The 17,373-nt window shown below is 43.7% G+C and overlaps 3 protein-coding genes and 1 long non-coding RNA gene across 5 annotated transcripts; 3 read left to right on the forward strand and 1 right to left on the reverse strand.

Annotated features, from left to right (window-relative positions):
- The first annotated feature begins 256 nt into the window (after positions 1-256).
- On the forward strand, positions 257-1,704 carry LOC131447361 (aminoacyl tRNA synthase complex-interacting multifunctional protein 1-like). Its single transcript, XM_058619142.1, has one exon. The coding sequence runs from the start codon at positions 570-572 to the stop codon at positions 1,368-1,370; it is 801 nt and encodes a 266-aa protein (XP_058475125.1). The 5' UTR covers positions 257-569; the 3' UTR covers positions 1,371-1,704.
- Positions 1,705-2,230: 526 nt separating this feature from the next.
- On the forward strand, positions 2,231-4,674 carry LOC131447254 (stomatin-like). Of its 2 annotated transcripts, XM_058619020.1 has the most exons (7): positions 2,231-2,422; positions 2,509-2,618; positions 2,946-3,018; positions 3,364-3,446; positions 3,611-3,814; positions 3,902-4,036; positions 4,267-4,674. In XM_058619020.1, exons 1-7 carry the CDS (start codon positions 2,365-2,367, stop codon positions 4,450-4,452), a joined length of 849 nt encoding a protein of 282 aa, XP_058475003.1. In that variant the 5' UTR covers positions 2,231-2,364; the 3' UTR covers positions 4,453-4,674. The 2 variants fall into 2 exon arrangements, with proteins under 2 accessions (XP_058475003.1, XP_058474920.1); XM_058618937.1 differs by having other exon boundaries at positions 3,611-4,036.
- Positions 4,369-16,203, reverse strand: LOC131447437 (uncharacterized). Its single transcript, XR_009234041.1, has 5 exons — positions 16,090-16,203; positions 13,525-13,639; positions 13,268-13,387; positions 9,994-10,127; positions 4,369-4,448 (listed from the first exon to the last, which is right to left on the reverse strand). It is a non-coding gene; the product is annotated as an uncharacterized LOC131447437 (long non-coding RNA).
- lipib (lipase, member Ib) lies at positions 10,002-17,321 on the forward strand. The gene is made up of 10 exons (XM_058618804.1): positions 10,002-10,135; positions 12,211-12,602; positions 13,307-13,415; positions 13,540-13,641; positions 14,056-14,145; positions 14,993-15,160; positions 15,232-15,321; positions 15,709-15,817; positions 16,116-16,289; positions 16,364-17,321. Exons 1-10 carry the CDS (start codon positions 10,078-10,080, stop codon positions 16,446-16,448), a joined length of 1,377 nt encoding a protein of 458 aa, XP_058474787.1. The 5' UTR covers positions 10,002-10,077; the 3' UTR covers positions 16,449-17,321.
- Positions 17,322-17,373: the final 52 nt, after the last annotated feature.

Below are 17,373 nucleotides of genomic sequence, written 5' to 3' on the forward strand. Positions count from 1 at the left end.
CAGAGACTCAGGACGACTCAAGTAGACCACACAGAGACTCAGGACGACTCAAGTAGACCACACAGAGACTCAGGACGACTCAAGTAGATCACACAGAGACTCAGGATGACTCAAGAAGACCACACAAAGGCTTGATAGGACTCAAGTAGACCACACAGAGTCTCTGCTCGTCTACATGTGCCCTTGAGCAAAGACACTTAAGCCATGTTACAGCGTGTGAACGGGTGAAAACTGTAGTGTAAAGCAGCTCATCAAGACGAGAATATAGACCTCTATAGACCTCCTCTCCTCAGTCCTGTCCACGGTTCTTCTCATTCTCTTCTAATCACACTTCAAAGCTCCTCAGCGTCGCTTAAAGCTCTCCACCCCGCTGCGATGTTGGAGAATCGATGATGTCACCGTGAGAATGTAGGAAGATGACCAGGCAAGAGTCCTTTGAGGTCTTTAATGTGGTCTAATGAAATTACTTGATGTACATGTGGCAGTGAGCCACATCAAACCTTCTGCAGGGAAGGTACTAGACCTCCAGGACCATCTCACAGCTCTCAAGAACCTCAACCAGTGTCAACATGAACCTACAAACACATAGTTTGTCTCCAGAGAACCTGGAGGAGACAATCAGTGACCTCAGTGAGGCGCTGTGTGAGGCCATCTCAGAGATCAGGTCTCTGACCATTGAAATCAGGACACTTAGACACGAGGTGGACCAGGTGAAGCTGGAGCAAAAGAAAAGGCGGTCCACTCCCCTCAAACCTTCTACTCCAGCAGTGTCCTCCTCTCCTGCTTCTTCTGTCCACAGTCTACATAAAAAGATGACGCCAGAGAAAAGACGAGGAGAGAAAGTGGAGAAAAAAGCCACACCTGCAAGTCAAGAAGATGTCGAGATGAACGGGTCTCAGCTGGAGCTGCGTGTCGGACAAATCATTTTGGCGGAGAAGCATCCCGACGCTGACCGGCTCGTTGCGGTCAAGGTGGACGTCGGACAGGCCTTGCCCAGGACTGTGGTGAGTGGTCTGCTCAAGCAGGTTCCTCTGCAGCACATGCAGAACCGCATGGTGGTCCTGCTGTGCAACCTGAGGCCGGCCAAGATCCGGGGCGTCCTGTCCCAGGCCATGGTCATGTGTGTTACCTCAGCGGACAAGGTGGAGATCCTGGATCCTCCGGGAGGAGCAGAGCCGGGCGACAGAGTCACGTTCCTGGGCTTCCTGCACGAACCAGAGAAAGAGCTCCACGCCAAGAAGAAGGAGCAGGTTCTACGAGACCTCCACACAGACGCTCAGTGTGTCGCCACCTACAGGGGAGCTGCGTTTTACGTCAACGGCAAAGGATTGTGCCGAGCGCAGACCCTGAGCAACTGTAGAATCAAATAAATGTTCATGTGAATACTATTTATATATATATATATACATACACATGCATATATACTAAGATTTGTTTAATGAAGCAAATGAAGCAAACATTAAAGCAAACACTCATTAATGTCATATTTTAATTTCACATTGTACATTCTCTGTAAATATTGCGACTAAATTAAATTCACGTGTTTTTTTGTTGAATATAAACCTAAATGAACATGATACAATTGTGTTTTATTACATATATACTTCTGTGTTGCCAATGATATTGTGTGTCATTTAAATGAACGTGTGATTTTATTAAATGAAAATAAAAACGTTAAAATTGAGCTTTGGTCTTTTTTTATCCTGTATTTTAACGAATTTTTATTCCAAATTCTCTGGATCTCATTCATCCTGTGAATTTTTTTTATATTTTAACAAAAACACGAAATGATAGTATGTTAAGATTCTGCTGTTTTATTTTATCCATAACCTTTATAAAAAACCTTTTTTTCCCCTCAAAAAAGTGGTTAAATTTGATTAAAAATGTATCATTAGTCTGTTTTTGTTGCTATCAATTCAGTACGTAAGAAATTAAACAGAAAGTCATGCCTCCGTATTACTTTTTATTCATTAATATTGTGATAATTATTGTACAATACAGTGTGAAAAGTTGGAGATTAATTATGTTTACATAAAGTTTTATGTATGTCATATTTTCTACAGATTATGTCTAAAATCTACCATTTATGTTTATAATCTGCTGTAAATCATCACTGGTGTAAAGCAGGAATCAAATAAGAATTTGATGATTTCAAAAATATTTTTTTCGTGACTAGGGGGGTGTGTCTGGGTTGCTAGGCAACGTGACGTCGATCCACGGGGCGGGGCGAACAACACTAATCTCGTCGTGACCCTAATGGCTCGTAAGTAACACGAATTCTCTGCGGGAGCGCGCGCTTCATTAAAAACGTTAGAGCTGTAAAAAACGCGTTCATTAAAGGGAGCGCGCGGCCGCCAGGGGGCGATGAACAGAGTTGGTGTCGTTTGTGAGGACGAAGCTGAAGCTGCAGAGCAAAACAAAGGTCAGTGACCGCGTTTAACGTGAAGCAGCTGTGGCGCCACTGTGTGAATGTGTGACGGTAACCGTGACTCACGTTTTCACGCACAGATGGAAGAAGAAGTGACGGAGTGATGGATCTGCTGAGAGCCGCGCTGACGCTGCTGTCTGCCGCCTTCATCATCCTTACCTTCCCCCTCACTGCCTGGATGTGTGCCAAGGTACACAACCACACATCGACACACAACACAACACAACTACACACATCTACATACATCTACACACAACCACATAACTATACAGACATCTACACACAACATAACTACACACAACTGTTGCTGTTGTGTGTATGTGTATGTGTGTGTGTGCAAAAATTTCATTATGTCTCATAATGACAATAAAACTTCTTGAAATCTATGTGTGTGTTAAAGTGACCTCAGCAGCTTCACTGAACTAACAAACACAATATTTGCTCAACAGCAGTGAACAGAAAGACAAACATGTGCGAGTCGATTGTGTCATGTAGTTGTGTGTGTGTGATGTCACAGGTGGTTCTGGAGTATGAGAGAGCGGTCATCTTCAGACTGGGATGCATTGTTAAAGGACGACCCAAAGGACCGGGTATTATTTATGTCTTATAATTTAAAACATACAAGTAATAACTGACTCATCACAGTAACATCGTCTGTAAACCACTCACTCTCCCACACCAAACCCCAGAGAGGAAATCACTGATTTTAGCTCGCAGGGACACAGGAGCTGCTGGTACTCTGCTGCCTCGTGTGGTCACTTTGTGTCACTGAGGTAAACTTGTACGCAGGATTAACGACTCCCGTGTGTGTGATGTTAAAATCCCTGATTTGCTCTATGGGCTTTGGTGTGGGAGAGTGAGTGGTTTACAAACTTACAAACAGTGAGATAAAGACATGAACATGTTCTTAAAGATGTCTCCCTGTGTCCCTGCAGGTCTGTTCTGGTTCATTCCCTGGTTGGACAACATTCAGATCGTTGACCTGCGAACAGTGTCCTTTAATGTCCAACAACAGGAGGTGAGCAGCAGCAGCAGCAATATCTGTGGACATTAATGCTGTTTTTCCATTCATCAATAGAATATTTGCAGATAAAGTGAAATATTTCTAAAAGTATAAAAGGCAAAAGAAAGAAAAGTTAAATGTTGAATGTCCTGAACATCTTGGTTTATTTGTCTGCACAGGTGCTGACAGCGGATGGCGTCTCCTTACAGGTGGACGCCGTCATGTTTTACCGGGTGGTGGATCCGTCTCTGTGGGTGACGCGTGTGCAGGACGGTGACGAGGCCACGCACACGCTCGCCCAGACCACGCTGAGGGCGGCGCTCGGAGTGCACACGCTGACGGATGTGCTGGCACAGCGGAGACATATCTCAGAGAGGATGAGGGTGGGCGGATTCATCAGTGAGACAGACAGACAGGGAGACATTTTAAATGGAGGCCATAAACATGTAGTACATGTGTTTGTCCTGCAGGAGGCGCTGTACACCACCACCAGAGTGTGGGGCGTTCAGGTGCAGAGGGTGGAGCTGAAGGACATGAGGCTGCCTGTGAGTCTGCAACGCTGTCTGTCTGCTGAGGCTGAGGCTGTGAGAACGTCCAGAGCCAAGGTACACACACGTACACACACACAGACAGACTCAGAGAAACACAGAGAGAGACAGACAGACACACAGACACAGACACAGACACAGAGAGACACACACACACACACCCTTGAGTTATTTTATATTTGTGTGTGTAGTTTATTAATAACCCTCAGGCCTCATCATGGACATTTTTGTCATTAATGAATTGAGAGTGTAGTAAATTAAACTGTGTGTGTGTGTGTGTGTTGAAGTTGATCGCAGCTGAAGGGGAAGTGAAGGCGTCTCGCGCTTTATCGGACGCGGCATCAGGGTTGTGCCCCGTGGCTTTCCACCTCAGATACCTGCAGTCTCTGTCCTCGGTGTCCAGCAGCTCGTCCATCATTGTCTTCACTCTGCCCACTGAGCTCCTGCAGGCCTTCTTCTCTCATCAGTCCTAAAAACACACACACACACACACTGAGCTGAAAAACCAAAGAAACACTTAAAGTTACATTAACACGAGCTGCTTACGCGTGTCTGCTTTTAAGCCGTCTTAAAGCAGACGGCTTTAAGTCTTTTAATTATCTGTATTCTGTCAAAATAACTACATTTGTGAATGTATGTAAATATACTTCATATTTTACTCTCTATCAGTTGTTTGAAATAAATTTTATTTTTGAGTCACTTTGCAAAACCACCTTTTTAAAAAAAAATCACTTAAAATAAAGAGTCTTTATCTCACTGTTACACAGACTTTTCCAACAGGAAACTGAAGTTTGTAAACCACTCACTCTCCCACACCAAACCCCATAGAGAAAATCAGTCAATCAAATCAATCTGAATGAAGGATTTTAAAAGCCGAAGTCACTAAAATATCACATTTGAACTTATTGATGGAGGCAGCAGTGGATCAACAACTCCCGTGTGTGTGATGTTAAAATCACTGGTTTACTCTGGGGTTTGGTGAGGGAGAGTGAGTGGTTTACAAATTTCAGATTCCTGACCAAAGCCCATATAGGAAATCAGTGATTTTAACATCCAGAATTCAGATTTACTTCAGTGACACAGCGTCAGAGAGTGGACACACGACGTCAGAGAGTGTACACGCGACATCAGAGAGCGTACACAAGGTGTCAGAGAGCGTACACACGGCGTCAGAGAGCGGACACACAAGGTCAGAGAGTGGACACACAAGGTCAGAGAGACACACAAGGTCAGATAGTGGACACCCAACATCAGAAAGCATACACATTGTGTCAGAGAGTGGACACGGCGTCAGAGAGCGTACACGCGACGTCAGAGAGTGTACACGGCGTCAGAGAGTGTACACGGCGTCAGAGAGCGTACACCCGACATCAGAGAGTGTACACACAAGGTCAGAGAGCGGACACACAAGGTCAGAGAGTGGACACACAAGGTCAGAAAGCGTACACATGGTGTCAGAGAGTGTACACAGCGTCAGAGAGCGTACACACAACGTCGCATCCTATTATCATAAAACGTTGATAGGGCATGAATATGTCACCGTGGAACAGTTGAGCCGTGATTATCTGTGCAGCTTTGGCTGAAGACTCTGGGAATAGAACGTCCTGACCTTCTGACATCCTGACCTTTGACCTTCACCCGGCAGCTGCAGCCTCACTTTTACCTGAACTTGACCACTGATTAAACACCAGTGACAGACTCACAGGACGTGGCTGTAAATCCTTATAAAAACACTCACTAAAGGTGGATTCTGACATTTATTAAAAGTGTGTGTTGTAAAGTACATTTCTGAGCTCATGAAATAATAATGACCTGAAGTGAGATTGAGGTCACATGATCCGAGGCTCACGCTCCATCTCTGTAAGACTCCGCCCACTTTTACTTGCTGTATATTGCGCTTATTCCTCGTCTTTCCTGTAGAATCTTTTTTTTTTTCAGGGTTCTTTGCAGCATCATCTGGTTTATTAACAACGAAAACCTCACGATTACATTACATACATGTCATTTAGCAGACGCTTTTATCCAAAGTGACTTACAATAAGTGCATTTAAACATTTGGGTACAAATAAGAGCCAGAAGTAAGTAAGAGCTTCTAGTAAGCCAAACTATGAAGTGCTAGTCATAAGTGCGATGTATAGGCAAGTTTGTTTTTTTTGTCATCTAAGTCAAGGTAGAGTCGGAAGAAATGTGTTTTTAGTCGGCGGCGGAAGATGTGGAGGCTTTTCGCTGTCCGGATGTTGATGGGGAGTTCGTTCCACCATTTGGGAGCTAGGACAGTGAACAGTCTCGAGTTCTGCGAATGCCTCTGCGATCCTCTCAGTGAGGGGGCAGCAAGCCGGTTTGCCGATGCAGAGGGGAGTGGGCGGCCTGGGCTGTAGGTTTTGATCATGTCCTGGATGTAGGCTGGACCGGCTCCGTTTGTAACATGGAACGCAAGCACTAGAGTCTGGAAGCGAATGCAAGCAGCTACAGGAAGCCAGTGAAGGGAGCGGAGGAGCGGTGTAGTGTGGGAGAATTTTGGTAAGTTGAAGACCAGTCGAGCTGCTGCATTCTGGATGAGTTGCAGAGGTCGTATGGCACACGCAGGGAGACCAGCCAGGAGGGAGTTGCAGTAGTCCAAGCGTGAGATTACAAGAGCCTGGACCAGAACCTGTGCCGCCTTCTGGGTTAGAAGGGGCCATATCCTTCTGATGTTGTGCAACATGTATCTGCAAGATCGAGCTGTTGCAGCAATGTTGGCAGTGAGGGAGAGATGGTCATCAAGTGTCACACCCAGGTTCCTTGCGGTATGAGAAGGAGCCTACACAGAGTTGTCGAGGGTGATGGTTAGATCTGTGGTGGGAGAGCCCTTTCCTGGGAGAAAAAGAAACTTAGTCTTGTCAAGATTGTCAAGACAGAACCCTGAGGGACCCCAGTAGCTAGAGGACAGGGTTCCAACACAGATCCTCTCCAGGTTACTCTGTATGTTCGGTTTTGAAGATAGGATGAGAGTAGGCTAAGTGCAGAGCCTGAGATACCTAGTTATTGAAGGGAGGAAGTAAGGATCTGGTGGTTAACTGTCAAACGATGCAGAAAGGTCCAAGAGGATGAGCACAGAGGAGAGAGAGGCAGCCCTGGCCGTGTGGAGTTGCTTAGTGACAGCAAGAAGTGCAGTTTCGGTCGAGTGACCTGCTTTAAAACCAGACTGATGAGGATCAAGAAGGTTGTTCCGGTGAAGGTAGGAGGAGAGTTGATTAAAGATAGCACGCTCCAGAGTTTTGGAAAGAAAAGGAAGAAGTGAGACAGGTCTGTAGTTATTTACTTCAGATGGGTCAAGGGTGGGTTTTTTAAGGAGGGGGGTCACTCTGGCCTCTTTAAGAGAGTCCGGAAAGCAGCCAGATGATAGAGATGTGTTAATGAGGTGGGTGAGGAAAGGAAGAAGATCAGAAGCAATTGACTGAAGAAGGTGAGAGGGGATAGGGTCAAGGGGACAGGAGGTGGGGTGGGCAGAGGTTATTAGGGAAAGAACTTGATCATGAGATAGAGGGGTGAAAGAGGATAGAGAAGGAGCTGAATTTGTGGTTGGTAGAGTGGTGAGATCAGGAGGTGGGGTTGAGAAAGAAGAGCGAATGTCATCTACTTTTTTGTGAAGTAGTTGACAAAGTGAATTTGTAGAAGGGAGGAGGGGGAGTGGGGGGGTCAAGGAGGTTAGAGAAGATCGAGAAAAGTTTTTTGGGGTTAGAGAAAGAGGATTGAATTTTAGTCTGATAGAAAGATTGTTTGGCTGCAGAGAAAGAGGCAGTGAAGGTGGAGAGAAGAGAATGATAGGAAAGCAGGACGTCAGGGTGTTTTGATTTCCTCCATTTCCTTTCTGATTGTACGTACGTGGTCTGATTTAAACTCCATCACATGATTCTCAGCTGTTCACCGGTGAAGACGGCCACACGATTAATAATCTGTCCTCCTCAGGTTTGAGCCAAGTCAGGTGACCAACGAGAGGGGGCGTTGCCTGCAGCCCTAAGCTCTTTAAGTAGCCAGGACATTGTGAACTCACGTTGAGAGTTTACTTGGCTGCGTCACAATTAGACACATCAGCTTCAGCACTGCATGGAAACCTGGCTGTGGGTTTTATCACAGAAGTGAAATTAACACAAAGAAAACAACTGATTTTCACCCTTTTAATAAACACTCACCTGATAAAATCTACGTCAGATTAAGTCTACCATGTCTTAAGAACACGTTCACGTCTTTATCTCACTGTAAGACAGATTTTAACAACAGGAAACAGAAGTTTGTAAACCACTCACTCTCCCACACCAAACCCCATAGAGAAAATCAGTGATTTTAGCTGCGGGGACACAGGAGCTGCTGGTCTACTGCTGCCTCATGTGGTCACTGTGTCACTGAAGGAAACCCAAATGTAGGATTTTAAAAGCTGAAGTGACAAAATAAGACATTTGAACTTAGTGATGGAGGCAGCAGTGGATCAACAACTCCTGTGTGCTGTGATGTTAAAATCACTGATTTTCTCTATGGGGTTTGGTGCGGGAGAGTGAGTGGTTTACTTCAGTTTCCTGAACAATGTCCCTGCAGGATAATGTTTTAAGTCTGCATTTAATGACAAAAACCAACAAAGTAAGAACATAAATAATTCAGTTATAAAATAAGAGAACAAAACATCATATTAATCACATAAAAATTATGAATACAAATAAATTAAATTCATTTGCAAGCAGACTGAAAGGATGATGCAAAGAATAAAAATGATCCTGCTATAACTGTACTACAGGTATTATTATCTCCTGAACTATAAATGTGATTATGGATAACTTTTCTGTTTCTTTTTTAAACTTTTACTGTTAAACATTGTTTGTTAAAACTGTAAAACTGAAAACTGGGACTCCTCTCATTCATGTGCCGTATGATACGTTACATATCGATCTAATATAATAGTAAAATGATGTGAAAGAGTCATAAATAATACATGAATAAAGAGAGAGTTATAGCATGGCGTTGGTGGGTACAGAGTTGGAGCCCCAGCAGTGACGGTTATTAATAGCTACACAGTCTGTGACCACACTGCACCCTGCCCATCATACCCTGTACTCACGACACATGTAATTTAACGTCACTGGAGTCTGAGAAATGCTTGAGACGCAGTGAAACGCAGAGGAAAAGAGAAGAAAGAAAAGAAGGAGAGCTGGAGTCTGATTTAAGACTAAATAAATCAAACTTTCAGCCCTGAATTTTAATTCATTTCACTTTTTTCTTCAGTTAAAATGATAATTCGGGTTATTTTGAAGTATTAAAATAAAAATATTGTCAGTGCTGACTGTCTATGATATCTACGTCACATGATCACGTCTTTATCTCACTGTTAGACAGATTTTTCCAACAGTAAACTGAAGTTTGTAAACCACTCACTCTCCCACACCAAAGCCCAGAGAGAAAATCAGTGATGTTAACATCAAAGCACACAGGAGTTGTTGATCCCCTGCTGCCTCCATCACTAAGTTCAAATGTCTTATTTTGACACTTGGGCATTAGAAGTCCTTTGTTCAGATTAACCTCAGTGACACAAAGTGACCACACGAGGTGGCAGAGGACCAGCAGCTCCTGTGTCCCCGTCAGCTCAAATTGCTGATTTTCTCTATGGGCTTTGGTGTGGGAGAGTGAGTGGTTTATAAAAGTCTGCCTGACAGTGAGATAAAGACGTGAACGTGTTCTTAAAAGGGTCCGTGTGGAAGAATTAGTGACATCCAGTGGTGAGTCAGCAGATTGTCAGACCCCCTCCGCTGGGACTACGGTTGCCTTCACAGACCAGAAAGAGTGTCATTCGTCTTTGTTTGGACAATAATGGTGGGTTCCATTTGTCGTTGACAGTTTCAATAAATAAATCTTTTAACTTCAGTACTTGTTTTCTTGTCTCCACCACTTCGTCCTTCCGGAAAGTGTTGCAGACACAACTCCTCCTCCTCTTCCTCCTCCTCCCTCTATCGCCTCACAGTCCCTCCCTCCCTCCCTCCTTCACTCACCTCCTTCACTCTGCAGTGTCAGGTCCTTGTTCCTCACTCTTCACATCTTTCCTTCCCTCGTTCTGCTCTGTGCTTGGAGAAAGGATGAAGTCTGGCACTGTGCTGCTGCAGCTGCTGCTGGGACTCCTCGTTCTCTGCAAAGGTAAGAACAACATTTATCTCTGATTCTAAAGCCCATGCTCTGACAGTCGAGGCTTAAATCTTCAGAGAGGCCGTCTCTGATCTCATCAGGAGAAGAACTGGAGGTAAAAAGAGGAACAGATTATTTTAAGTCAGACCCGTCTGCTCCAGGTCCAGGTTTAAAATAAGTCAATAAATAAATAAGGTCTGTGTGTGTGTGTGTGTGTGTGTGTGTGTGTGTGTGTGTGTGTGTGAGCTCCTCAGAGATGAGGTTCTGCCTCTTTAGGACCAGGTTCTGGTCTCCATGACAACCCCTGTTACTGGAAAAGTCAGAGGAAACAAATACAAGAAACACAATGAATTGGGGCCATGAGGCCCCCCGGTTTGATTGACAGCTGTAATCACCTGTTGAGTGTTGTTGTTTTTATAAAAATAGCCGTCTGATCCTATCGAGGGCAGTGTTGCGCACCTGTGTGCTAAATGTAGCGCCAGGGACGTCACGCCGACAACGCATACATACATAGGTGATTAGCTTAGCTTAGCATAAAAACAGTTGTATGAGGTTTGAATGCACTCTCATGTTTGTGTGTTAAGCACAGAGGTGATTAACTTAGCATAGCATTAGACAGTTATGTGAGGATGGGCACCACTGTCACACTTCTGTGTTAAATGCAGAGGTGGTTAGCTTAGCTTAGCATAAGGCAGTTACTAATTTCATGCTTGTGCATTAAACACAGAGATAGTTAGCTTAGCTTAGCATAAAAACAGTTGTACATGGTTTGAAACCACTCATGCATGTGTATTAAGCACAGAGGTGGTTAGCTTAGCATTAGACAATTACGTGAGGATGGACACCACTCTCATGCTTATGTGTTACGTACAGAGATGATTAGCTTATCTTGAAGACAGTCATGGAGGGTAAGATAACACGCTCATTATTTTGTGTTAAGTACAGAGCTGCTTAGCTTAGCATAAGACAGTTACCAATGTCATGTTTGTGTGTTAAATACAGAGGTGATTATGTTAGCATAGCATTAGACAGATATATGAGAGGATGTGTACCACACATATTAGCTTAGCTTAGTGTAAAAAAAATCATATTCAATAAAATGCGACAGAAAAAGATCGAATGAACACATGAAAACACATGTGAAGCATGAAGGCTATGGTTTCCTCCTTACACCAATATTTAAGTTAAGCTAAGATAAACTAAGCTAAGCTAAACTAAAATAAGCTAAGCTAAACCGACATGGAGACTCTGTTGTCATGGTTACCAGTTTAATCCCGGCCTCACAGAGCTTAAAAGAGGTCACTGAAAAAAGCAGACAAAGACTCAGCATTTACAGTCAGACGCACTAAACCTTTAATCTCACCTTTGACCTTTGGGCAGACGACCAAACATGGAGGTAAATATTTACATAAAGACACTGAGGCAACAACACTATCAATTATTTTCATTTCAATCCTCTACTTAAACATTTATATAAATCCATACTTTTAAATGTGTTTTAAGAAATCTCATGCATGTTTGAATCACTTTTGTCACAAAGAAATTAAAGTATGGAGTCAATAAATGTTGAAAATCTCAAAAAACTATTTTTTGTACAAACAGGAAAACTTTTGCTCTGACAAAATAACTGTGATTTATGATATTTTCCACCTGGAAAACGCTCAGATTCTCTGCCATTGTGGACACAACGTGACAAGAGACTAATCTAGGAACAAAATGAAGTCTACGACGTGTTAAGAACACAGGAGCGCCCACTATCTGGATCTGGTGCACCTGCTGGCCGAGCAGGAGGACATGAACTTCATCGTGATGGACTGGAACAAGGGGGCGGCAAACCTCAACTACTTCACTGCTGTGACATACACGAGGGAGGCAGCAAACAACCTGACAGGATTCATCTTTATCTCACTGTGAGATCAGTTTCCTGTTGGAAAAGTCTGTCTCACAGTGAGATAAAGACGTGAACATGTTCTTAAGACATCGCAGACTGAAGCTTGTTGCTTTTTATTATCATGCACAATAAACCTGGTTCTCCATGAACGTCTGAGCGGACCTGTGCCTCAGCTGTGGCCTGTTTGTCGCCTCAGGTCAGGAGGAGAGCGGGGACGGCGAGCTCTGCGATAACTTCACCGATCTCAACCTGTCGCACTGCTTCATGGGAACCAGCCTGTACGTGCGTCTGCTGCTCTACACCCGCTCCAACCTGGACTGCGGCCGTGAGGTCAACCATCACAACCTCTCCTCGCAGCCACTCTTCAACCTCTCCCGCCCCACCGCCTTCGTCATCCACGGCTACAGGCCCACAGGAGCGCCCCCTATCTGGATCGACCACCTGGTACACCTGCTGGCCGAGCAGGAGGACATGAACATCATCGTGATGGACTGGAACAAGGGGGCGGCAAACCTCAACTACTTCACTGCTGTGACGTACACGAGGGAGGCGGCAAACAACCTGACAGGATTCATCCTGACCATGGAGGTGAGACACTTGACGATCTCTGCTGCATCAGCCCAACTTAGCCCTCATCCAAGCCAACTAACTTCATAAAACCTATGTCAGCTCAAGTCTATGACATCTTCAGAACATGTTACACAGCCTTTTCAGACAGGAAACTGAAGTTTGTAAACCACTCACTCTCCCACACCAAACTCCAGAGAGAAAATCAGTGATTTTGCTGCGGGGACACAGGAGTTGCTGGTCCTCGTGTGGTCACTTTGTGTCACTGAGGTCAATCTGAACAAAGGATTTTAAACGCCAAACTAACAAAATAAGACATTTGAACTTAGTGATGGAGGCAGCAGTGGATCAACAACTCCTGTGTGTGTGATGCCAAATTCACTGATTTTCTCTATGGACTTTGGTGTGAGAGAGTGAATGGTTTACAAACTTCAGTTTCCTGTTGGAAAAGTCTGTCTAACAGTGAGATAAAGACGTGAACGTGTTCTTAAGACATCGTAGAATTAACCTGACGTCGCTTTAATTGACTGAGCCTTTTGTAACAGCCGTGCTTTCACTGAGATTCAAGTCAATCTTCTTTCACATTTCCCTCATTCGTGTGATAAATGTCTCCACCAGAGGTCATGAAGTACTGATTCTGATGAGTCGTAACGGTGGGAAATGTTTAAAGAGCTCAGAGAAAGTACCTTGCATGTAACACTGACGTGTGCATGTTGCGTCTGCAGGAGGAAGGAGCCTCTCTGAGTTCAGTCCACCTGATCGGCGTCAGTCTGGGAGCTCACCTTGCAGGATTTGTGGGTGCAAACCTGCAGGGAAAGATCGGACGCATCACAGGTGACGACTCTATGTGTGGCCGGAAGACAGTTTGTTTTTCTCTTTTTTAACGTAATCTTTTCTTTTGAGAAACACAACCCAGAAATGTTCATAATTCAAATGTCGTGACCTTTGACCCCTGCAGGTTTGGACCCGGCCGGGCCGATGTTCACCAGCGCCACAGCAGACAAGCGGCTGGACCCTACGGACGCCATGTTTGTGGACGTCCTTCACACTGACATGAACTGTGAGCAGAAAACGACACTGTTATTAGAAAATAATGACGTCAGTGTATATTTTATATGTTTAAAAACATTTGAATAATTATATAAATAATCATTTATTCTTACAGTAGTTATATGGAGGTTGCAAAAATACTACTTTCATATTCAAATATTCTAAAACTCTAAAGCACATGAAGAGAAAGAGATGCATTCAAAGACCCCGGTAAACTTTTTTTACACTTTTGGTGGATGTACTGGAGTGGTTCGAAAACTGGTGGCTCTGGTGTCAAAAAGCAGATTTCTGAAAAACGTGATTTAAAGGAGATTCTGTTGCTAGTCATAAAGTTTAAATATATATAAAAAATATATATATATATATATTATTATTATTATCATTATAATAATAATAATAATAACGTGTGTGTTTGTGTTTTCAGCGTTTGGACTGAACGGAGCTCACGGTCACATCGACTTCTACGCCAATGGTGGAGCCGATCAACCCGGGTGTCCAAAAACCATCTTTGCAGGTGAACGAGCGCAGAAACAACACATTAAAGGAACACTTCAGGTTTTTATAAGTGAGGTTGTCTCAGGTAGTGACACATAATCAGTGTCTGTGCTGAGAATTAGCGTCAAACAGACAAAGTTTCACTCACTAAAAACACAAGAAAATCTGATCTTAGCCGTTTAACTAAAGACTCACCTAATGAAATCTGCATCAGATTAAGTCTATGATATCTTTAAGAACATGTTCACGTCTTTATCTCGCTGTGAGACTTTTCCAACAGGAAACTGAAGTTTGTAAACCACTCACTCTCCCACACCAAATCAGTGATTTTAACTCGAGGGGACACAGAAGCTGCTGGTCCTCTGCTGCCTCGTGTGCTCACTTTGTGTCACTGAGGGAAATCTGAACAAAGGTTTTTTTTCAAAAACAGAAGGGACAAAATCATTTTTTTTTTTTTATATTTTATTCATCCCCTTAGGGAAATTATTCTCTGCATTTTGACCCATCCTAGAATTAGGAGCAGTGGGCTGCCACACTGAGTAGTGCCCGGGGAGCAATGGGGGTTGGGTACCTTGCTCAGGAGTACCCCAGCCCTTTCAACCTGAACCGGCGACTTTCCGGTTACAAGCCAAGTTCCCTTTCCACTTGGCCACAGGCTGCCCAAGTGGGCAAGTAGTGATTTGAACTTAGTGACAAGGCAGCAGTGGATCAACAACTCCTGTGTGTGTGATGTTAAAATCACTGATTTTCTCTCTGGGGTTTGGTGTGGGTTTTTACAAAGCAACACAAATGTAAGTTTCCAGTCTGAATGACCTGCAGCTTTGTGCGTATGCGTGTGCGTGTGTGTGTGTGTGTGTGACCCACAGGTAAATCATACTTTGTGTGTGACCACCAGCGTTCAGTGTTTCTGTATCTGTGTGCTCTGAATGGAACGTGCAACCTCAGCGCTCAGCCCTGCTCCTCCTACAGCGACTTCCTGGATGGCAGGTGTTTGACCTGTGAGGCCTTCAAACCTGCGTCCTGTCCTCTGCTCGGTACGTGGTCTGTCTGTCTCTCACACACACACAGGCACACACAATGTAGTGATGAGTGTGTTCACCTGCAGGTTATGACCTGAGTCAGTGGAGAGAAACTCTGTTGAGACTCGGACAAACCAAAGTGTTCTTCAGCACCACGGCGACGCTGCCGTACAGGAGTGAGTATGTTTACTTCTTTTTCAGCTGTTACATTATTTTCTGAGCAGTTACAAGACTTTTTGGAGCAATGATATATTTTTTGAAGCAGTTGTGTGTGTTGTAACCTGTTCTGTGACTTAATTAGTTGAATAAGTTTTTTAAGCAGTTGCACAACTTTTTTGCACAATTAAATCATTCTATTGAGCAGTTTAGTGCAGTCTGTATACAGCTGCACACATTTTGAGCAGTTAAGTGACATTTTTAGAACTTACATAAATGTTTATACAGTTACGTGACTAATAACAGAGTTGTGATTGTGTCTTTTGGTGTGATGGAAAGAATAAAACTATGAGATGTGGTTTGTTATGCAACTGTCCTCTGTGTGTGTGTGTGTGTGTGTGTGTCAGAGCTGAGCTACAGAGTGGACATGGTCACGTGGAACCAGTATCTGCGCTGGAGCGTCATCTATATCAAACTACACAGCGGCAAAAACTTCACTGAGGCTCGAATCGACCAGTGAGTTTGTTATAAACGGATACTCGCACAGAAACTAACATTAAATTATATAAAAACTTTATTAAACAGTCACGTGACCCTTTAAGCTTTGTTTAGCACTTACATGATTTATTTCAGCATTAAAATTACTTTTTTCAGCTGTTAAGTGACATTTTTGAGCATCTGTGAGACTTTTCATGTGAAGATTTTCTTCAAAGTTGCAGGTAGCTTTACACACGTCCATCACTGACCACAGAAATCACAGAATAACTGAGTGAGTGTTCGTGTTGTACCTCGATTTCCCATCTCTCTCTCTCAGTAAACTCTTCCGCTTGGAGCAGTACACGTCCACGCGTCTGCTCGCTCAGTTCAACGATGACCTGCAGAGCGTCCAGAAGATCACGCTGCGCATCAACACCGGCAACGTCATCGGCCCTCGGTACAAAATCAGACTCCTGAGGATTCGCTTCACGCCACTGGAACGTCCTGAGAGGTCAGAGTCAGCACAGAGCCATTCACCAGCTCCACTCTGAGAGATTATAATCTGATAATCTTTGCCTCCCTCAGACCTCTGCTGTGCCGCTTTGACATCATGATGGAGGAGAACAGGGAGGTGACCTTTCGACCTCTGCCCTGCAACTCCCACCTCTGACTCGAGAACAACACAAGCTCCTCCTCTTTGGGGGGGTTGAACACTCCAGGGGGAATCATGTGACTTTTTTGAGAAGTTACAACATTTTTGAACAGTTGACGTGACTTTTTTGAGCAGTCAGTATTTTCTGAGCACTAATGAGTTGTTTTTTTACATTTACATGACATCACGTGACCTTAAGTGCAATTACATGACTGCATGTTTGAAGCAGTTTATTTTTTTACTTTAGCAAAACCAGTATTTTTGAGCAGTCATGTGACTTTTGCGAGCAGTAACACCGTAGTTTAAGCTGCATTACATGTTAGGACATCAACTGTATTCTCTGATTAGTCATGCGACTTTCCTGAGCAATTACACAACCTTTCTGAGCAATAACAGTATTTTTTGAGCAGTTACTTTTTGCGGCAGCAGCAGAGTCTGCAGACGCCTCGTCTCTGTGTCCCTCGATCGGGCGACATGGGTGGGACAGGAGGAGCCTCTGCGTCCTTGGTGTCCTCGGTAGACGTGGAAGACGATGCAACGTGAAGCTGTGCAGGTTATTGAAGCACGAGTGAAGTTGAAGAGTTGTGACTTCATCAGTGATTCTTCACTGTGGTCAAACATGCTGTGAATGACTCAGCAAAAACACAATATTCACACATGAGGAAGTACTAGGTGTAATTCTGTTACACGAAAGATGTCAATCATTTCCAACACTGACACATCAACTTACATTTATATTAAAAATCTTAAAAGAAAAAGACTTAATTTATCTTTGATTTAAGTAAAAACATCAAGAACTATAAAAACAAACAGAAATAAACATGTTCTATGTTGTAATGACTGGAAATATATCAACACTACCTCCAAAACGTCTTCTATTTCATTGTTCAGGCTCGGAAATGTGAAACGATTCAAAGGTTTAGATGTAAAAGCTGTTTTATTA

The sequence above is a fragment of the Solea solea genome, chromosome 1, assembly GCF_958295425.1.
Source record: "Solea solea chromosome 1, fSolSol10.1, whole genome shotgun sequence".
Classification (NCBI taxonomy): Eukaryota; Metazoa; Chordata; class Actinopteri; order Pleuronectiformes; family Soleidae; genus Solea; species Solea solea.